At 35.4% G+C, this 23,663-nt stretch overlaps 1 protein-coding gene across 4 annotated transcripts in view; it reads left to right on the plus strand.

The window, feature by feature from the left end:
- Positions 1–23,663, plus strand: part of LOC111717429 (zinc finger protein rotund) — a 32,647-nt gene extending 8,984 nt beyond the window's left edge. For all 4 annotated transcript variants that reach the window (XM_023492927.1, XM_023492931.1, XM_023492930.1 and 1 more), the window contains exons 2-5: positions 58–242; positions 733–825; positions 20,377–20,626; positions 20,743–23,663. In XM_023492927.1, coding sequence (XP_023348695.1) covers positions 58–242; positions 733–825; positions 20,377–20,626; positions 20,743–21,584 — 1,370 coding nt within the window. In that variant the 3' untranslated portion in view covers positions 21,585–23,663. The remainder of the gene's footprint in view (positions 1–57; positions 243–732; positions 826–20,376; positions 20,627–20,742) is intronic.

Consider the following 23,663-nt stretch of genomic DNA (forward strand, 5'->3'; position numbering starts at 1 on the left):
TCTTATTATTATTATTATTATTATCATTTTTATTATTATTATTATTATTACTTGTAGGAGCGGACGGACGTCTTCTCGAAGGAGATGGTGGGCTTAGTGGTCTCTACTCAGGACACCACGCCCCGAGGCCTGAATCATCATCCTCCGCCTCTCCGCCCTCCGCCAGCCACGCACACTTCTCCGGTTTTCCGCCACACTCCGGAGGCATGCTTGTAGTGCCACAACCAATCAATGCATCTAAGGTTAGTGTGGATCGATTGATTGATTTTGTGTCGAATAAAATGATCGGTAAATGACTTATTAATGAAACCTAATTTTTTTCGATCGATTTTAGAGTGTCATTTTTGACTTTATTTTGAGTTTATTACTTTATTTACAAGTTTATTAAAGTTTGAGGGATTTTTCAATTGATTTGTTTAAAGGGACTGTACACGTAATTTCAAGTAAACCTCAATGCAAAGATGTGCTGTTAAAATGGTAAACTTGAATCCTTTACTAAAACAATATTGTCGTTTTCTAGGTCTAAAAGTATTTAATTCTGATAACTTCTTTATGTCTTCCTGTAATAGAAATGAGCAAATCAATTTTGTAGAAAAACCATTTAAAATTGTATCCACTGATATCTAATTCATACCTGATCATGCAGACAAAGCTTGGGTAGCGTTGTATCTTTGCATGGACGGTTACTTGAGATTACGCTTACAGTCCCTTTAATATTCTCCTGTATTCTAGATGGGAGGTATGGGGGATGGATCCCTAGGATTGCACCCCCACCATCACTTGAACGGAGTTCCAAGAAAATATCAGTGTAAAATGTGTCCACAGGTAGGCGCAGTACTGTACACTGTATAGTTACAATTATATATGTACTTATATAGACGTATAATAGACAAAAGAATATTTTTAAATTGTATAAATATTTCATACGCGTATTTAATGTTCAATTTGTACCTGTAAATTCCTTTAAATTTGATATTTGTTAAAGCAAAATATTCACCACGTCGTTCTCAAATTTTTTTCAAAACTCATCTAGTTCTACTTCTAGTATTTTATACTGTAATCCTTCTCCTAGTATTCAATACTCTGATCCTTCTCCAAGTATTCAATACTCTGATCCTTCTCCTAGTATTCAATACTCTAATCCTTCTCCTAGTATTCAATACTTTAATCCTTCTCCTAGTATTCAATACTTTAATCCTTCTCCAGTATTCAATACTTTAATCCTTCTCCTAGTATTCAATACTCTAATCCTTCTCCTAGTATTCAATACTCTGATCCATCTCCTAGTATTCAATAATTTAATCCTTTTCCTGGTATTCAATACTTTAATTCTTCTCCTAGTATTCAATACTTTAATCCTTCTCCTAGTATTCAATACTTTAATCCTTCTCCTAGTTTTCAATACTTTAATCCTTCTCTTAGTATTTAATACTTTAATTCTTCTCTTGGTTTAATCCTAAATGCTAAAGATTAGAATCTATTGAGGGCTTTTAGAGTTTAGTCCGCCTTATAATAACACTTAAGTAATAAACTAATAAACTGAGAAAAGGGGTCAATATACACTTTACAGCACTAAATATTCCTAAAAGTGCAAATATTTTCTTCATTTTAAACACAAACTTTAAAACAACTTATAAATGCGGAAGGAAAAATTTGTTTTATTGCCAAATCTAAACAAAAAAAGTAGAAATTGCTTAAATTTTTTTTTACAAGCATACTTCTTTACTCCTTTCGAACCTCCGTCAAATTTTCATTCAGTAGTTTTTTCAAAAAAGACTCGTCTTTACCTTTTTGTTTTGTGATTTTTAATTGGTTATACGGAGCGTCTCATATCTTATTCGATTATCTCCAAGCTTGGACTCTATAATAAACACATAATACTCGAAAAACATAACATTTTATGCAAAAAATTTTATGGAATGATCTATTCTTCTTAAAATTTCTTTTTAGTCCCGAAAAACGTAATTTAGACCCATCCTGACAATCTAATATGATGTGGAACACCCTGTAACTAAACATATCTCAGATAAAACAGTTAAAAACATTCACAAACTGCACCGTGCACCAGGACTTTCTATATAAACGAATATAAGGAGTTTCCTGGTGTATTTTACTTGACCGTCCATGAGTACCTCCAGCTCTTGAATACAGTTTGAAATACATTTTCCTTGATATCTCCTTTTACTTTGCTCGCTTGATTCACTTGATTTACTCCTGCATTTCCGCTTTCAATGAATATCCCTGAAATCTACTCCAGGCTTATTCTAAACCTTTCATGCTTTTATAATTCTTCCCCCCCCCTTCCCCCCTTTCCTACCATCTATACACAACATTCATTGTCTCTACACCTTAACTTCTTCTCCTTTTCTTAATTCGTTCCTGTTTTTAATTCAATTTTTCTCCTTTCATCGAACCTTTTTTCCATTTCCGCCTTTTCTTTCTCCTATTCTCCTTTCTTTTTTCCTGCTGGGCTCACAGTTTTGTCTCAAGGCTTATGCATGAGTAACCAAACCCCCCTCCCCCTTCTCCCCCTCTCCCCTCCCGTGTACGCCCCTATATTTCCTTCTTTCTGGATCATTTCATATCTTCTGGCTCTAATCAAACTTTCAAAAAATTTCCTCGTTTTTTTCCGACTTTCTTAAGTTTTGCTGATTTTATAAAGTTTCTAGATTCCACGTGTTCTTCAGTTTCTTTAATCAGTTTTTTGAGGGATCGGGTTTTCAGAGTTTTAGCAGTTACTTCAGGGGTTCTCCTGGCTTTCGACATTTTCTTAAGGTTTTCAATAATATCTAAGTTCTCTGTGTATCTACATTTACTCCAGGCTTTCCATGTTCTCCATGTTTTTACTATACTTCAGGATTTCCTTGTTCTACCGGATTTCTTCTTTCTTCTCCAACTGTATCTTGTTTGTACAGTTTCTTTCTCGGGAGTTCTTTAGGCTTTGAAGATTCTGAAGAATCTTAAATCAAGTGTCAAAGATATCCATAAAACGTTGTGTTATTGTTTGTATCTAATTAATGTGTAATAACGGGTTAATGATAGATAGATAGATACCCCCCAAAACATAGGTAAATATTTCTGCTTTACTACAGCAGTATGGGCAGTTTAGTGTATAGGGGACAATGACTTTTAGTTTTACAAGTTGGGTTCGTTCAGAAATTACGCTTAAAGATTTTTTACAATGCAAAAAGATGCGTGTACACTAATAGTTTTACAAAGAATTCGAATATATCATACTGAAAAAAAAGGTTTTAAAAGTAGTTTTTAATGTTTTGTATTCCTAATATATGAATATGTTGGGTTGAAGGGGTTGGCTGGGTATGACAGGCTGCTGGCCTGATGGGACTGATTATACTCTAGTCTAGGGCTTATATACTGCCTAGAGATAGATACAGGCGGAGATACACAGCTTACCCGGGATATATAGCTTACTCAGGATACATGGCTTACCCAGGATACATAGCTTACTCAGGATACATAGCTTACCCGGGATGCATAGCTTACTCAGGATACATAGCTTACACGGGATATATAGCTTACTCAGGATACATAGCTTACTCAGGATACATAGCTTACTCAGGATACATAGCTTACCTGGGATATATAGCTTACTCAGGATACATAGCTATCCCGGGATACATAGCTTATTCAGGATACATAGCTTTCCCGGGATATATAGCTTTACTCAGGATATATAGCTTACTCAGGATACCTTACCCTGGATAATCAGCTTCCCCGGGATACACTGCTTACGGGATACTAAGCTTACCCAGGATACATAGCTTACCTGGGATATATAGCTTACCAGGAATATAGCTTACTCAGGATACATAGCTTACCCAGGATACATAGCTTACCCGGGATACATAGCTTACCCGGGATACACTGCTTATGGGATATTAAGCTTACCCAGGATACATAGCTTACCTGGGATATATAGCTTACCAGGGATACACTGCTTACCCAGGATACATAGCTTACCCGGGATACACTGCTTATGGGATATAAAGCTTACCTGGGATACATAGCTTACCCGGGATATATAGATTAACCGGAATATAAAGCTTACCCGGGATACATACATAGCTTACCCGGGATACATAGCTTATCCAGGATACATAGCTTTTCACTAGGATACAAGGTTTTCACTATGATACAATGTTTTCACTAGGATACAAGGCTTCTGCCACGATCCATATAAAAAAGCGCTACCCAGCCCACAAATTGATACAAAAATACATTCACTATTTATTTAAAATTCATGATTCAACAAGAAAATTTTTCTCTTTTTCATCTCAGAGATAAAGCCTTTTTTGCATACTAAAGCGAGGGAAAGCCCTGTATGCATAGGCTGGGTATGTGGGCCTATAAACAAAATTAGTACTGTGCCTGCGTGGCCTGAAATCAAGTTCAAGTTCTGAACTAACCGGACCTATAAAGACATAGTACAAAAACCCCGCGAAATATGATGCAGATAATTCAACTTTTTGTTCCATTTCTATCAAGTAAAGAGAGGGGAGGCGATGACGTAAAAATGACGTCACTAAATAGCCTTTTTTTGCAAGTTTTTATCTCTGTAGTTGTTTTTGCGAGGTACCGCAAAGCTCCCTCTTAGTAGCGTCAATGTGATGAAAACATGCAATTCCACCTCAAGCTACTATGCCGTAATATTCAAAATATATTTAGGGACAGAACAAGGTAATTATTACCACCCGGTAACATTACTCGTGCAGGAAGTGGACGCACATCTTACAACATAAAAACTCTTATGCGTCCTTAGAATAAATTAATCTTTTTTGGGGGTATTTTTATTGGACTTTAGATAAGATGCACAAAATGGTGAGTCAGCGCCATGATATTTATTTTCCCATTTTCGGAATTAAGAAATTTAAGGAGTGGTGGTGGTGGGGGGGGATTATCTTTTATTTTGTGTTCTTGTTTATTAACAAATTTGCAGGAAATTCTTTAAATATATTTTCGAAATATTTGGCTAATTCATTCTACCAAATTTTGCAGTAATTAATTATAACGAAGAGAACAATTTTTTGATAATTGAATTTAACCCCCCCCCCCTCTCCTTTATTTTTCAATTATTTCTCCCTATTACTTTTCTAGTCATATCTCGTTCAAAATAAGAAAGTACTGGAGAAGGAATTATACTAAACCTGTAACAGCTCTATCCAACCTGATGACTAGATCTCCTCCTATCCAGGTTTAGCAGGTACCTGGAGAAGAAATGATACTAAACCTGTAACAGCTCTATCCAACCTGATGACTAGATCTCCTCCTGACCACCCAACTATTCCAGTAAACTAGACGAAGAATAGGAGGCGGGTCAAATTGCCCCAAATTTGCCAAGAATCGTTGATTTTGACAGGATTGATTGGAATTTATGTGCTGTCCTGGGTTGGGGGTTAAATAGATAGGGTTGGGTCGTATATTTAAGTTTAACTAGCTCCGGTAGTCTTTATACATACAGCATGCCTGCAGCTTCAACCATGATCAGTTTCAGCTCGTGCTACAAATGCATCCCATGCAATTATCTCATCTCCGATACCATCTTATGCTTCTAATCATAAATATATTCAATTCGTAAATCTACTTTCGATAACGATTTGTCATTCTGCGCTAGAAAATCTTATAAATACTTTGAATACTTTTTTTTAGATATTTTTAAAAATTTCTAATTTCTTGTTGATGCATGTTTACTATACTTTAGAGTTCAACTTTTGACAACTCTCTTCCTTTAAAAAATATATATATTTTAGATACATCATTTTTAGTTTAAAAAAATCAATTTGAGAAGACAAAAAAGTTTGATTTAAATAATTAGCTGTTATCTTATATTTTCTATTTTTTCTCTCTTGCTCTTTAATTTTAAATTCAATTCGATTCATTGAAAGAACTTTCTCTGAAATCCAAGAAGATTAATATTTTTGAAAAAATATTTTCCAATTCCTGAACAATATTATTTGAATTGGGTACTGGGTGTTAATATATATATATGATATATTACATATTATATATGTTGGGGAAAATATTCAAATTTGATAGATTTTGTTTTACATTGGATTTATAAATTTTGCACTTATTGAGATATTGAATGCATATTCAGAAAAGATCACTTTGCACTTGGAAACAAATATTTTAGAATTATGAAGATTGTTATTATTAAGAGCCTTGTTTACCTTAAATGCTGTTTTTTTTAATTCTTAACTTATAAGAAATTTTCAAATCCCTTTATCTTTGCAACCTGATGATGTAAACCTTTAATATTTCAAAATTAAAATTTTCGATCCAACAGATTTTATAGTTTGAAATATCTAAGGTCTACGATATTGGGTTGTTAATATATAGGGACTAAAAAATCAAAGTTTGTGGAAAAATTTTTTTTAACAAATTTATAGCAGGTCTTTACATTTGATCTTTCTGAAAAGGCCGAATTTTAATTCAAATTCTGCTCAGTTAGGATTGCAATTGTATAATTGATTGATAGATAGATGAGCTTACTGCTTGCCAACAAAAAAGGATAGAGAGATAGGAAAGCGCGAAGAAAAAGTGTGTACCCCACATGGCGTGTAGTGGCAGATTTAGGTCATTCTAACAGATCGTAATTGGGTATCCGACAAGCAACAATATACGTTGTAAATACAAATATAAAATTAATGAATACTGAGACGAATTTAATCCTGGTTTTTGTGGAATATAATCTTCTAGATTTATTTTGAAAAAAAGACAAACTTTCTGTTAAACCTAGTTGAATTAAACCTTGCAGAAATGTTCATGTAATTACTAGTTGCGTGCATACCAGGCTTTTTTTTTGGCAATGATGCCCCCCCCACCCGCATAGTCTATCTGTAATCCATCAAAATGTTGACAAGCGAGGCACAGTGCAGACCAATCAACCAATGGGAGTCCAGCTTTCTATCCTCTCAACCAATGAGAATCCGAGTTTGCAAGATCCATTTTCTCACCACAGGCCTATGATGAATGATTGGTTCTGATCGATGATGGTTGCAAAGATGTTCGGCTTCATTTTGCAGGTCTGAAGATAGAACCAGAATCCGGGTTCTAACTCTACTTGGCAATATGTACAGATGATGTTGAATATACAGTTGAGCGGCTGTACTCACCGTACTGCTAAATCCGGGGCTAATGTACATACACTTTAGCAGCTGTACTCGCCGCACTGTGATTCATGTAGTTTCGTGCATACACTTACTTCGCTGTACTCGCTGTACCTAAATACATACACTAATAAACAACTGTACTCGCCGTACTATAATACACATTTGCTTTTTTCCCTTAAATTAAATATGATAATCAGATTGAAGAAAATCTGTCAGAATTTAACAAGTCTAGCTTTAGATATAATTAAAAGGCCATTACTTGAAATTAACTAAACTATGCTTAGAATATATATTAGAATCTGTAGTTATAAAAAATATCTAATTAAGAAATTTTTTCTTTTCATACAGAGTACAAACTGTATAATTATAGTAAAGTTAAATTTTAAAATGTGATCATTTTTAATTTAAAATCGTTTCAGATAAAAACAATTTTAAAATATATAACAGATGATTTTTAATCTGTAAATGTACAATGTACATTGTACATTTTACATTTTAAACAAACAAACTACTTTAAATACATTTAGATTACTAGTGGTATGAGTTTATAAAGCATATATTTAACTTTAGGTCGGCATGTTTTCTTTGTACGATTAATAAATGAATCAAGCCCTGTCATTATTATTAGCACTTAACCCCCTACCCTGAGTAAAAAGATTTAGTCCCACAAACTAAACAAAAATGTCAGTTTTTTGTTTTATGATTTTGAGATGAAGGAAAAGGCCTGACAGACTGCCTCACAGCTGGCAAGCCTAACCTGCCTCAGGCAATCAAATATTTAAGGCCAATTTTTGTAAGGCCGGACAAGCAACTGATAATAAAAGGCCAGTATACAATACCGCCCAACCCTTTCTCAACCCCCTTCCCCTACTTCAAGGTCAAAACATGATTTATTCTATTTTAAACTAAATTTTATTCTGAAGAATCTGACAGGTTTAAGACAGTTAGGAGACTAGGTACAGCTAGGGGATAAACTCCACTAATGTTGCAGATCATAAATTAGCATGCATAGAATATATATAAAGTTGTAATCTCTGTTTGTTTGTCTGTTTGTTTGTTTTTCCAATAAACTCAGGAGCCCCTAGACCGATTTGCCTCCAATGATTGGGGGAACTCGGGAGAGCCACGGGAATGTTCTTAGCTTGATTTTTGGTTTACTTATATTTTGAAAATTTAGTTTTCCGGTAAAATCGACCAAGTGCGGGTAAACGGCGGAGTAACTATGAGTTACTTAGGCAACGCTGGGTTTCCAAGTTATTAGAATATATTAGAGTCAAACTTTATATAAACAATATGTATTATTCCTTATTAGTTTATTTGTTGATCTTAATTTATCCTTTCTTTCTTTTCATCTTCCTAATCTTTTTATATATTCTAGCAAATATATTATTCGTTCAGCTTAATATATTCTTTCTTTCTATTCTTATTCTTTATTCCAGCAAATATATTATTAATTTCTTACTTCGGGTTTTAGGTGTCCTGGTATTCCCCCCCCCCCCCAGGCGGGGAGGGTCTCAGGGTCCCAAGAATCCCAAAGTGGAAAGTATTGGAATACTGAAAAACTATTAAAATAATTTTGTACAGTTTTGTATTTATCTTGAATTAAACCTTCTTTCTTTTTTAAATTGTTGAAGAAGAAAACAAAATTGCTCAAGATATCCTTTTATCTCCCATTTCTTATTTTTAATGCTCGTCAATACATTTTCAAAATGTATTTTTTTTTATTGTACTTTATATTATTCTTAATATATTCTTTGCTTCCCTAATATATTCGATTTTGTTCAAACTATTAAAAATTTAAAATTATTTTTGTTTCTCTCTTTCTTGAATATTATTTATCTTTCTCTATGCATTTCTGTCTTCTTGTCCGTATTTGCACGATACTTTTTATGACTTGCAGTTTGCGAATAAAAACCTAGACTTTGCATCTGTAATAATCTTTGCCAAACGTATAATTTTATGCGCAAAATAAAAAGGGGGCCCCGGGATCTGCAGACTTTTTGCAATTCATCGCACGAAATAATACATTGTTGCAAATTCTTGAAATTTTTAAGATTCGCATGATTTTTGCAATTGTCGTCTGGAAAATGTTTTGAATTATTGGTATACCTCTACAATTTCAATAGGATTGTTTATTCCATGCAAATATTTTGCAATTAACAATATGAAATAGTAACTTTTTAAAACTTTTTTGTGTGAAAATGGATCAATTTTTGCTTTTATCTCTTTCACAATTTCATATCTTAACATTTTTTTTCTCCGTTTTAATTCTTAATCTCTTTTCTTTTCTTTGCTTTCTTTTACTGAATACATTTTTCTTTTTCTTTTTTTTACTTCATTCTTGTTAAATCTTTGACTATTTCTGTTATTCTACTTTAACTCATTTCTTTTTATAGTGTTTTCTCACTGCATAGTCCCTCGTTTCCTTTCCTCCTCTTTCGTCTCCTTCTTTTCTTTTTTCCTTTCCTACAATGTACTAATTCCTTTTTTTAAAAACATTCCTTTTTTTCTTCTTCCTGCCTTCGTAATTATTGTTGTTTCTTTTTCCCTCGGTTTTCAGCAATGACTGATTTGATGTTCTTGTGCACAACATGAGACTCCGCTTAAACTGAGAGTCATATAAAAATGCATCAGCTCTAGACACGGCTTGCAAAATGGCGGTGAGAAAAACTGCAAACGATCAACTTTTCTTTTTCGAAGCCTCTATGACCAGTGTATAATATTTTGTCGCGGATGAATTCAATAAATTCATTTTCGGGAAGCTGCACTCTGCAGCCATATGTTATGTTTTGTGTTTTATACCAAACTAGTTTGGGAACCCAGCGTTGTCTGGAGGTCATCTAACTATAGTTGTCTAATTAAAATTTTAGGCAAATGGGTCAAGAGGTTCGTGAGTTGTGATCAAACACACAATCAAAGATTACAACATTATTTACATTAATACAGATGCAGAAATAAAATGATATGTTAAAAACACGTTTTTGAAGTTCATTGAACTTTATTGAGGTTTAAAGAAGAGTGAATCTAATCTTTAAACTATGTTTACTCAACTTTTTATATTGAACTAACTCGGAGAGGAAAAATCCGGGAAAAAACATATTTTAAATCTCGAGGTTTCGTGTTTCTATTTAATAGATTACATATAGCGAGGGAACTAAAAAAAATGGCCGACAGAAATATGTTATTTTTTAAACTAAAGTATTTTTTAACGAGAATAGTACAGTACGATACATGTCTTTTCTACTATAATCCTCCGGTAAACACTAGACCTGAAGGATGATTAAGATACAGTAATGTCATAATTTCTGTAGTTTAATGTGTTTTTTTTTTACTAACCATTCACAACTTTTCAAAGCTAAAGCATGTTATTCCTAAACAAAGTAAATACCAATCTTGATCAAGAAACAAACCAAGTTCATGGTTTAAACTTTGAAAAAACTCACCCCTAAAACCCTGACGTCTGGTCGGCATTGAACATTTAACCAGACAAAGAAATAATTAGAAATATCTCCTAGATCCGTCTGGGCAAGAATACGATAAAGTTTCCTGTAGACTAGGTTAAGATAAAAATCTTCTAATATATATCCACCCTTTCTCTAATACTTAACTCCGAACCATCAGCTCCTCTAACAACCCACCACTACTCATTCTTCCCCCTTAATCCGATTATTCTTTTAATTGTTAGTACACTGCGAAATGTAAATATTTGATAAGATTTGGCTTGAATCATTCCATTTAGTGTGTGTCGGGAGAGGGGGGGGAGATAATGTTTGATATCAGAATTGGGGTAAAATACTACATTCCAGTAAATTTCATACATATACAGTCAATTCAGGTTGAGTCGGATATATTTTATCCAATTCCATTCTGTTTCACAGATTTAGAATCACTGATCACCCTAGACTATAGAATCCATTGTGGAACATGGAATATATCAATTTTTGATATATCTTTCATTTCATTTACAATAAATATAATATATATATATATGTATCATATATAGAAATATTTGATATTATAGTTTGGTAGGTTTAGGTTTACGAGTAGGATTGGGCTGAGGTAGGTAGGTTTACGATTAGGATTGGGTTGAGGTAGGTAGGTTTACGATTAGGATTGGGCTGAGGTAGGTAGGTTTACGATTATGATTGGGCTGATGTAGGTAGGTTCGAAAGCATAGAGGCAAAGTAATGGGTTTAGATACTTAGAAGCAGGTTAAAATTAATAGTTATAATAGATCAGAGATCAGATTTAATGAATAGTGAAAAGTAGCCGAACAGCGTAGACAAAGTTGAGCCACTTTCAGCTACGTGGTTCAGCTACTTCTTGCTATTTATTTAATCTGGTCCCAGAATTACTATGTATCGATCTCTAGTAGGATAATTTTTTTTTGTAAATTGCATAATCTTAGCCTAAGTACGTCTTTACAAATGAGTTCTATGTTAAGAAACTTAGTTTTGCTAAGTTTTAGAATAGAAACCAAATTATTTTTTTTCGATAGATAAAAGTTATTTGAACAAAAAAAATGTTAAAACGAAAAAGAAAAACATATGAAAGATGATTTAACGAACGAGTAAAATAAGAAAATGGGAAAGAGGAAATGAGATTACTAAAAATGATGGAAAAGATGAAAAGGAAGAAATTCTAAATAAAGAATCCAAAGAAGCAATGATAAATAAAAAATGTAAGGATAAAGTCCAGAAATTATGAAGGAATGAAGAAGTTTTGGGAGAACATAAAAACATATAATGTATCATGTATCATGTATCGAGAATCTCACGGTTTAATGAGATAGGAACGATTTTAGTCTGGAAATAATTTCATTCCTAGAACCCCTGAAGAGTTAAAGGGAAATGGTAAATATGTTGAGATGGAGGAGAGAAGGGAGGGGGAGAAAAAAAGGAGGGGAGGGAGGGGTAAACTCAATGAAAAGTTTCAGGAAGAATTTCTTCAGTTTTTAACAAAAGAATTTTTCTCTTTTCAGCTCTCTTTGGTTTAATGGTTGGTGATTTGATGTCTCAGTTTCAGATTTTATCCGTCCCAGGGTTAGCTCCGGGGTTGGCTGAGAGCTAGCTCCGGGATACAAACCCTGTCAAATTATTCATCATAATTTCTAGGATATTTTTGACCACAGGTCTAATTAGGTAGTTTTGATGCAAATTCTACAGCTCCCTAACCCTTGCCCTAGAGTGGGGATTGTCAGAGAGGGCTGAAGGGAGGATAGAGTAGAGGAAAGTAATAATGATAGTGGGGAGAAGGGGGGGAGCTTTAAATATCTTTGCACAATAATTACAAGATGGTTATGTGCCGCAAATGATCTTTTACAACCATGCAGTAAAGAATCAGCAAAAATGTTAATTTTTTTTCTTGTTAAAAATAAAACTTTTTTCTTACCCCCCACTCCCCACAACCAGGCCAGAAGAAAGTTATCTTGAACAGTTTATAATTGAAGGGGGGTAAAACTAATAAACCCTGCCATATATGACCAGCCCGACCCCTATACAGGATAAACGGGACCTTTTTTGCTCCAACCCGTCCCAACAAGATCATTTAGGTCTTTAACTTTGTGTGGTTTTTAAACCTGGAGCATGCATAATGTATATCTTGAATCCCCCGGAGATGTTTCTCTATACTAGGTTTCATTCTTGGCAAAATATTTTTGTTTTCTAATTCTCTCCGGGTTCTTCGTGGAACTATTTAATGGCTATTGTCGCAAAGATTCTTAGTAAGAATGAATTGAAATTGAATCTCCTGTCTTTAGGGTTTAATAATTCATGTTTCATGCTAAAGATAAGACCTGGAGTAAAATGCAAAGTTTTCCTCGCGTGTTTCCCTTCAACCAACATTAAAGGATTGAAATAAAACATGTGGAATAAGAAGACGATACGAGTTACCTGAAATTCAACTTATTAAGTTAAATGGATCTGCGTACACTGCACAATTGCTGCGTTTTATGTTCAGTGGACGATTTAAAGTCATAACTTGAGTCTAACAGTCGCCTTCCTATCCATAGTTTAATGATAGTCACTGTACTGTATTTAAATCAAATTCTAATTCTTGTAAATCATAATGTTGATATATTATAGTGTATATAAACTGCAGTCCTGGTATTGTAAAAACATTGTTTACTGCATTTATGTTTTTGCCCTTGGTAACCGCAGCTCGTGGTATGAATTGCAAAATGCAGAAGAACTTTATGTGTTAGGGTTAGTTTTTCCTTGTTTTTGCTCTGGAGTACTTCAAGTGCAAACTATTAAGGTTTTTGCGCTACCTAAACTGGTGTATGTATGTATATAAGAAAGCTATCGCAAAAACAGAAGGTTGGATTGGAGTGCTGCAGCACCGCTTGCGTCACTCTTACCGAAAAGAGGAATTTTTAGGATTTATTGTTTAGTTTTTCTCCCCTACAGTTTCCCAGGATTTGTGACAGTAGTTACGGATATTTATCATTTACAGAAAAAATCTTCATCTCTGAATAGATTCAATGAATCGATGTATGTATAGGACCCCTCCCCTCTCCCCTACAATACCCCACCCCCTCCCCCCCATTCATATAACATCATTCCACCTTTTTCTATATTTCCGACTTTATCAGAAAATTCGACATTTTATTTTTCACTTTTCTATCTTTCTTTTTTTTAACTATTTTTCTTTCTCCATTCTGTTGTTTCCAGTCCTCCTTTCTCAATTCTGTTGTTTGAGTCTTCCTTTCTCCATTCTGTTGTTTGAGTCGTCCTTTCTTCATTCTGTTGTTACAGTCCTCCTTTCTCCATTCTGTTGTTTCCAGTCCTCCTTTCTCCATTCTGTTGTTTCAGTCCTCCTTTCTCCATTCTATTGTTTCAGTCCTCCTTTCTTCATTCTTTAAGTCCTTGAGGATTATAATTTCTCTTTACCTTTCTCTAATTTAAATTATTTTCAATTCTTTCCTGAAAATTTTCTTTACTAAAGTAAATCTTTGTTTTTACTTCTCCTTTTTGCTTTTTTTATTTGATTCTGGCATCATCTTCCGGTTTCTAACTCATCAATATCTTTATAATTCATTCTCATCCTCATTTTATTCTTTATTAACTTCTTTACGCTTTTTTTTTCTTTTTTTTTTTCATCCTTCTCTTTCCTTCGTGATTTGTTAATCTTTTTTCTTCTACTTTCATCTCTCACTTTAATGTTCAATCTATCTCGTTCTAACCCTGATTTCTTTCCCTCCATACTCTCTTATTAACATTTCTATACAAATGTGTAGAGCCCCCCCCCCCNTACATTTATCTAGTTTATCCAACTAACTATCAGTTTATTTCTCTAACTTTGTTTTTATTCCTCTTTCAGTTCGTTCATCTTTCTAACTATCTATTTACCTCCTGAACTATCTATATATCTAAATAAACTATCTATTTACCTAAATGAAGTATCTATTTATTCATCTAAATATCTGAATCAATGTACTGACCATTTTATCTGAATGTAATGACTATTTAACGATCCATAGTAATGTTGTGAAGTGTGCTAGTGTAAGAGCTCATTCAACCAACAAATTCATTGCTTGGTGGGTAATGTTGGGTCAAATATCCCATGGGAGGAGAAGGGGGGGGGGCAAACCCACCCTCAAGGGATGTCCAGGCACTAGCCTGAACACAATAGGACCTGTGCTTGGTCCAGCTGTCCATGAAGCTGGTTGAGTTATATTGGTTTTGTTGCTGCCCACTGGTCATAATATTACAGGAACTCAATTCAGTTTTTGATTTATCTTTTTTTTCAATCATTCGTCAAAATAATTACTCTTTATTTTTTATCCTTCATATCATTAAACTAACATGATTTATATTGATTGCACTAATTAATAATAATAGTAAGTTAGGGTTTTAATTACACTTAATTGCGTTTATAAATGCGTAAGTTAGCATGAAGGAAAGAAACGTCATCTTTTTATATAAATCTACACTCAGTCATGCTTACCAATCCTTCAGTTTTAACGGAACTAATATACATGAGGAGAAGGGGGGGGGGATAAACATATAGTAAAATATAATATTAAAAATTACAGGCATGTATGCATGGTTTACTTTATCTAGGATATTCTCTTTACAATTTCCCTCATTTTCAGGCAGAAAGAAGGATTTATTTTTTTCCACCAGATTTTCTGCTTTGATTGAGTTCCATCGATGCATGTCTAAATACTCTACCATCCCTCCCTCTCTCATCTCCAGTATTCCTCCTCCACACTCCCCCCCCTAGCATCCTTTTCTTTCTGCATCCTTACCTCCCCCTCATGAGCCGCCCCCAAAAATAGGTTCCCATGAGCCTACAGTGCGTTAATATCTCTCATCTGCATACATCCACCCCTCCCCCATGCATTCGTATCTGAATAGCTAGAATGCTAGTATTCGATCATTGAATATGATTAGATAGTTTACATAATACAATTATTGAGGATATACATACATATTTAAATCCTATACATATACAGGGCATATATTTATATATGTGGAATTCAAATCAGTTCCAATGTTGGACCATTTTTTAATGCTGAATATGCAGTAGATAAAAAAGTATATGTAAGAATTGCGTGAATTAAAATTGACGCTAAAAAGATTTTAAAAAAATAGATTTTTTTTCTATCCTGTTATCTCTGTATCCTATCCTAGTGGCTTTGTGGCCTGCATCCTTTCCTTGAAGCCCTGTATCCTTTGGCCTATAGTCCTGTATCCTTTTGCGTATAGTCCTGCATCCTTTTGCTTGTAGCCCTGTGTCTTTTTTGCATCACTGTATCCTGTCCGTGGGTCCCTGTATCCTTTCCTTGTAGCCCTGTATACTTTCATTGTATCTCTGTATCCTTTCCTTGAAGCCCTGTATCGTTTTCTTGTAACCCTGTATCCTTTCCTTTAAGCCCTGTATACTTTTCTTGTAACCCTGTTTCCTTTCCTTGTAGCCCTGTATCATTTCCTTGTAGCCCTGTATCATTTCCTTGTAGCCCTGTATCCTTTCCTTGTAACCTTGTATCCTTTCCTTGTAGCCCTGTATTCTTTCCTTGTAGCCCTGTATCCTTTCCTTCTATTATTGTATTCTTTCCTTGTAGCTCTAGTTGTATCCTTTTTGTACCCATGTATTCTTCCTTTTATTGAAGCCCTGTATCTTTTTCTTGTAGCCCTGTATCCTTTCTTTGTATCTGTGTATACTTTTCTTGTATTCTTCTATCCTTATATCCCAGTTTAAGAAACAAAACCTATCTAGAAAGGAAAAGGTTGAGATCTACTATAACAGAATGTATTCACATGACAAGGACTGATTTTGAAAACGTCTATACACAATTTAGATTGAACTGAATTGTTGCTTTGTAAAGCAAAACGTGGAGCTAAATATGTAAATAGGCATTCCTTGCACTAAGCTTCAAATGATATGCATGCTTTTTTACATACGATATCAGTAAGCGGTGTGGGAAAACTTCTAGAAATTAATATATCAGAATGGATAAAAAAGTGGAAGGTTTCAATAGAGAAATCCAGAGCAGGACGTTTTTTCTCCGATCTGTAGCCGTAGCTTTGAAGGAACTGATTGATTTTTATGCGAGTGGAAATTTTGAAAAGTGCGACAAAAACTGATTTGGCAATTTGAATTTGAAAGAATATGAAATTTGATTTAAATATCAAACTGTGATATTATGCAACACAAAGTTTTTTCTTTGGAGAAACCCGTTTTTGGATTAAAGTGAATTGAACATTTAACCGACAAATCATTTAAATTCTGGATTCTAGATTGTAAAATTGCCAAACAAGCTCGGTAAAAAATATCAGATTCATAAATGTTGATAAGAATCTTATTCAAAATATTTGGCGGGAAAGCAGAACTAAAATAAAACACTAAGGACATAAAATGATTATTTGATTAGCTTTAAACTATTGGATTTCATTTTCCCCAATTATTGGGATAAAAACATGTCAATTCAAACTTTTTTTGTATTTTCTTTTTGTTGCAGCATGCGGGAAGGTTATCCTTGTAATTGGAGAGGTTTTTGCGACTATTATCCTGGTGGTGCGAAGTTGTCGCAAGCCGACTTTTTCCGTAGAATATTAATGTTGAGATTTTTGGCGGTATTATTCCAATCACGGCCCGGGGGATTGCGCCGGGTTTCTCCGGGGCGCGGAAATGGTTTCCCCGGGGTTGGGGGAGGATTTCCTAGGGTGGGGTATGTTCCCCACCCCTGCCTATACTGTCCTTTACTCCCACGGGACACCTGCAACAAGTAGCGCGTCCCCCCCGGGAAACCATGTGACGTCATCCTGACGTCACACATATGATCCCATGGGAGTCGGGGATTGAACCCCCCACTTGTCCTCGAACAGTGAGTACGTGAGCAGGGTTTAGCATCCACAGCACGTAATTTTAGAACACTCTAAGAGACTAAACTTTTGACAAGGGATGAATACTAAGTAGAGATACATAGTGAGATATTCATATTCAGAGATATCAACGGACGGAAACTAATTTCCCGGATTTACCGCTTTGAGTTAAAAAAAATTAAACATGGCTCTTTTGGACACTCCACAGGCTATGTACGGCAGTATGAGCTCTCCGTACTTGATGCAAAACCCGTACAGCCGGGTACAAGGCTACTATAGAGATTACGAACAGGAGACAATTGCAAGGTTGAATATACATCAAAGGTTACAAGTTTCTCCGGAATATTCGTCCCGCTCCGTCAAGGAGGAGTTTGGAACAGCTTTCAAACCTTACAGTCCGGGTCAAGAGAACCTTCCAACTCAGACAAACAATCATTCCAAGGTATTTACAACGTTGCTAAAGATTCCTAGCACCTTATTCTCACGTAGGTTTAAAAGGGTTTGGAGAATTTTACAGGGGGGTTTCGTTCATTGTTTACTCAAGGAACTTTAATACCACGTCTCCGGTTTACTTGGTTAGGATTATGAATGGTGATGAGGGAGGGTTTGATGAGAAGGTAATCAAGGTAATCAAGGTAATGATGATATCTTCCTCGCGGTCCTGCCTAGTCCCGTCTCATTAATATCTGCAAGCAAAGCCTGAGAACTGTTGAAACTGCAGAAACTGCGCAAACTCTAATTTTTCTATCATTAACGTAGTGTGCCGGGGGGGTAACCTGGTTCAAGGAGAGAAATGTTAACTCAAAACCTGCGGATATCCGATCAACCAATAATCTGTGCAAAATACGTGTAGCGCCGGTTAGAATTTGAAAACTGTTTTTGTCCTAAAGTGAAACTAAGTTTATGAATAGAGTTATGTAGGAGTGAAAGGATGGAAGATAGGAGACACTGTTTTTACCAATACCCGTAAAAGTCAGGTTCAGGTATTCACAAAATACTATGATAGGACGGAGGGACAAAAACCCCACTAAGATCCACAAAAATCCTCGGATTTCTCTTTTTCTACAATAAATTTAGCAAATATAGGACAGAATTATCTTGCTGGATACATGTTTATATCTTTATTCGGTCCGATATAGCTGCACCGTCCTTCTCCATCAGATCTTTCTAAATAGAACCGAGTTTTACAGGATGATAAGGTTTAGGTTTATCAGGGTGTGGGTGTGGGGTTGGGATGGGATTCATTTAATGAAAGAATGTTTCTTGAAGGTAGATCTTATCCCCGGGTTTATGAGGAAAATAACTTGAAGTTTAGATTTGAATTTGGCAAGTTTTTGCCAAATAAAAGAACCAATGTGTTGATATTTGGAGAGACAAAGTGATATTTCTTGACATAAACTTGGATAAACAAATGTATCCTGGGATTCAGCCAAGGTTGAAGAGAGATCTTTCATTCCTTGATCTTTTAGAGTTATAGAAGACAATTTGCGAGTTCAAATCCTAGTCAGAAGTTTGAAATCTTTCATCCCTTCCTATCAAGTTTATCCATTTATTGAACGAATTCAAGATTCGATCTAAACTTGTTCATTTCAATCATTGTTCTCTGGTGTGATTTTACTCCATACAGGACGGATCATAGTTTCTCCGGGTTCTAGTCTTTAAAGAGTTCAAAGTTAACTAGGGATTGATATCAGGGAATCTTGAGTCCAACTTTAGTTTAATTCAACGTTGGATTAAGGATTAAGGATTTAGGACCCTACCTGGATATTTTAGAAGATTCACGATTGTAGAATTTAACGGGAAAGATTGCTATCTTACAAATGTTTGGTGTGTCGATATATTCCGGAAAGTTTATTTGTGTGTCTGCAAGGTGAAGTGTGTGTATGTTACCCCAAACTATGAAACCAAGCTAAAAAATATAAATTTATGTGTGAATCAGGTTTCCAGTTATCTGTAAAATTACAGATACTGCTTTCATCTCGTATTCAAGGTTTCCCCTCTCTCCCCCCCCACATCCCTCTGTGCCCCCCACCTCTTCGTAAGCATTATATTTCATTGAAAAATGAGTTTTGGGGGAAGGGAGCTAAATTCCCTAAAACTGTGAACTGGAATGAAAAGAGGGGAGAAGGAGGGTGCAGGAAAGAATGATTTTTTGAAGATAAGGAGAAAAGGGTCCATATTTTAACTATTATTTATAACTTTAATTTATGCATGTTTCCTAAAACATTTACATTAACATACAGAACTTAAGCAGAGTCTACGAACGGAACATAAGAATTGAAATTACTCCGGGTTGTAGAAATAGTACTGTAGTTGAGTAGGGTAGAGAAACCTTATACTGTAGAGGGGCTCTTCTCATTCTTCTCAATAATAGGTTTCTTCCTTGAACCTTGAGACATGGAGATATTCCTTTTATACCCCTCAGTTGGATCTTCCTTTTCTTTAACATATCAATAAAATATGGAATCCTTTGTATTTTCAATTTTTCAAGACATTCTCAAGATAACAGTATAAAATATATGTACTCTTTGTATGTTAATATATGATATCTGATTATTTACAATATATATAAAACCCCCCTGCATGGTTGTATATCTATATATCTATCTATACTCAATGAACCACCGTAAATCAAGCCAAGAAAAGGTTAACGGTTTATCAGCAATATCTTTAAAACTTAGCTCAGACCTGGAAAGGGAACTTGTAATAATTGCCTCCCCTCCCCCCTCCCCTCAACCTTCCTCCTCATCTCTTCCTCCACCTTCCCTCTCACCCCCTCCCCTCAACCTTCCTCCAAACCCTGTTCCACAGTTCTCAATGATTAATTTACCTCCCCTCGCGTATAAATCACAGAACCCGGCAATTTTACGGAAAGGAAGAAGAATTAAAATGAGTTTAACCAATCTTTTGTTTTTCAGGTTTTTGCTTCTAAAGCTGATCTCCAGCTCCACACACAGGTTCATATGAGAGAACCTAAACCCTACAAGTGCAGTCAGTGCAGTAAATCCTTCGCAAACAGTTCATATCTTTCTCAGCATATGAGGATTCACCTTGGTATTAAACCCTACAGATGTGAGATCTGCCAGAGAAAGTTTACCCAGCTCTCTCATCTTCAACAGCACATCAGAACACATACCGGAGACAAACCATACAAGTGCAGGCATCCAGGCAAGTTATTAAAATTGTTGTTTTCATGTTTCTTAGATCAGAATTCTAAATATTCAATGTTTCCAAACATAATGATGTTTAAGGAAATAAAAGATTTTAATATGAAAATGTTACAGGTTGCACTAAAGCGTTCTCTCAGCTGTCCAACCTGCAGTCCCACTCCAGGTGCCACCAGACGGATAAACCCTACAAGTGCAACTCCTGCTACAAATGTTTCCATGACGAAACCTCCCTGCTTGAGCATATCCCCAAGCATAAGGAGTCTAAGCATCTTAAAACCCACATCTGCTCCTACTGTGGGAAGAGCTACACCCAGGAGACCTACCTGGCTAAGCATATGCAGAAGCACTCTGACAGGTCGGATAAACGTCCACCAATTGTAGCAAGCGGAACTTCAAACACCCCTGCAACTATGGGTCATCTCAGTGGGCTACCCAGCCCCTCTGAGCACTATTGGCAGAAGATGGACGCATACGGTTACGGACATCAGCTTATGGACCAGAGACTTCATGATCCTAGAGATTATGATCCTCGTGGTATTCATCCAGGAGCAGGAGCTCATCAAGGTCTCATGGGAGAAGATCTCCGTCATCACAGTGGTCATCTTTCCACCTCCTGGGGCGAGCACTCCTCTCCCAGTCCTAACTCTGGTAAAACAAGTTCTGCATTCTCTCCTCTCCAGTCTGGGATGATCCCGTCTTCTCCAGGGTTCGGTATGTCAGGACATAGAGGATATGCAGCGTTCTACGATCCAATCTCATTTTCACAAGCTCAGAATAAAGTCAGCTTTGGAGAACCCTCAACCAGTGTATCTAACTCTTTCTCTGGACCCCAGCTTCTCTCACTCTCCAAGATCAAGAACTACGCCCACAATCCTCACAACGATGGATTGTTCAAGTCTTTGTCAAGCTTATCTCAGGATAAAGGTCACCTTGGACAGCTCGGAGCTGCTCAGTAAGCCTAGCATTGAGTATGTCAGGAAACCTGGTTCCGAACAGCTCAGAAAACCCGGGATTAAGCAACTTTTTAAACCTAGGATGGAGTATATAAGTACACCTAGGATGGAGCAGCTCTGCAACTTAGAACGGAGAATGTAAGCAAACCTAGAAACAAAACCTGAATCCTCGTTTTTAGTCCAGATATCCTGCATCAGTCCGCGGGAGGATCTGGAGCAGACCGGAGAAAGGTTTGCAAAAACTTGAGGAAATCCGGTAAAAACTATTCTAAGAGTTTTGGAGAGGGTTCGGAGTCTTCTTACTCCGGGTTCAATCTACAGGGTGTGTACAGCATAAACTATTCTGCAACTATTGTATTTATTTTCGTGTCCCCGAGACGTTAAAATTATCTGGTGAAATTCAACATTATGAGCTTTAAAAGCCAATTCGGCTTTTTAAGTCCTTCATTCGCGGACTCTAAATTTTCACAAGTGTCATGAAAGCCAAAAGAGACGAATTTTAGACGGTTTAAAACCGGTTCTAAGAACAACAAACAATCTCGAAAATCAATCAAATAATCAAAGCAGTGATCATACGTAATTATTTGTTCATCGTAATATTTTAAGTAAGCCTATTGTATCCAATGTATCTACGTAAACAAATGTATCCAAAAATCCAATAGCTCAATTCAACGACTGAATTTAAACCTCGTATTTCCACCTAGTTCATTCAACCAAATACATACATATTGGATTCAGCTTGTGTAAATAAACATTATATAAATATTCTATATTATATACTATATTAGGTAAAACATAGATTGGAATCTGATTTAGATTCAGCAGCTTTTTAATTTTGTATTACATGGTTTGGTTTGGGACATCATATCACAAATTGACTCGTTTTAGGTCAAACCAAACCAACGTGGCTAATTTCAATTCGGCGTTAATTTGCAAAGCTCAGCTATTTCATGTTTTTCTTAATTCTTTGCTCTGCAGTTTATTCTCGGGCCAAACCTTGGAGGTTTTTAAAAAAATGTTAAGTCAAGACTCTGTGTTCATCTTCTTGTTAAATCTTGCTTTTTCATCATAAAATGTTAATATTAGATTTAGGGTTTCGACTGGAGTAAATTTAAACTCAGTCAATCCCTCTCTCCGCTCCACTCTCTCCGTCTCAACCCGGGTACAGTTTAAATCCATACCAGATATTTGAAGATTGAACCTGGATCTCCGGGTAGGGGTTTAGAGAGGGTGGACAGGAGAATACAATGTTCCTTAAACCTAACAGATGTGATATACGGCCTTATTCTGTGTTCCTCTCCTGGGAACTAGTGGCGTCTCCTGATTACATCTTAGGATTTTTTAACATTTTCAATATTTTTACTATTTTCAATCTATCTTAGAAATGAAGTTGAGAGTTTTTTCAAATGATTGTTGGAAAAAGCCTGCTAGAAATAGTTGCCCCTTAATAAAGCCATCTTTAATCAGAGTTTTAGTTCTACAAGTGAAACTGGACTTAAGCTAAGTTTCAGAATGTAAAACTGTGAATTCTGAAAAGTTATGTTTTAAACATTTATGTAAAACTTTGTTAAAAGTTCTGGTTTCCAATGAATGTAGAATATTACTTTTATTACAAAACTAAATTGAAGCAGGAGCAAAAGTGAAATATTTTTTTAAAAGTTTAAACACCATTTAACCCATTTTAATCCAGACTGAACCCTGCTTGGCCCCCGGATCTTTTTTTCTGTGTACAATTCCGTACCCAGAGACAAAGATAAGACATATATATAAATATACATAGATCTCAATAGAATTCAGAAACATAAATATTCTATCTTTTTCTCTCTCTCTTAATGCTTCCGAGGATGAAAAAAATTAATTAGTTTAGTTTTCAAGTTCTCCCAGTTTTCCGACCCATTTCATGCTCTTATATATATATATAGATGTTTCTCAGTATAATTCTGTTCTGTAAGATACACTCATTGTTCAACCCTAGTTGGGTTCAAGTTCTTTTTTTAGAAACCCATTTCCTGTCTTCTCCTGACTTTAATATGTTTATCGTATCACTTTTTTGATAAAATAAACGGCTGTGAAATGGCTAAA

This window comes from Eurytemora carolleeae, unplaced genomic scaffold (genome assembly GCF_000591075.1).
Source record: "Eurytemora carolleeae unplaced genomic scaffold, Eaff_2.0 scaffold939, whole genome shotgun sequence".
Lineage (NCBI taxonomy): Eukaryota > Metazoa > Arthropoda > Copepoda > Calanoida > Temoridae > Eurytemora > Eurytemora carolleeae.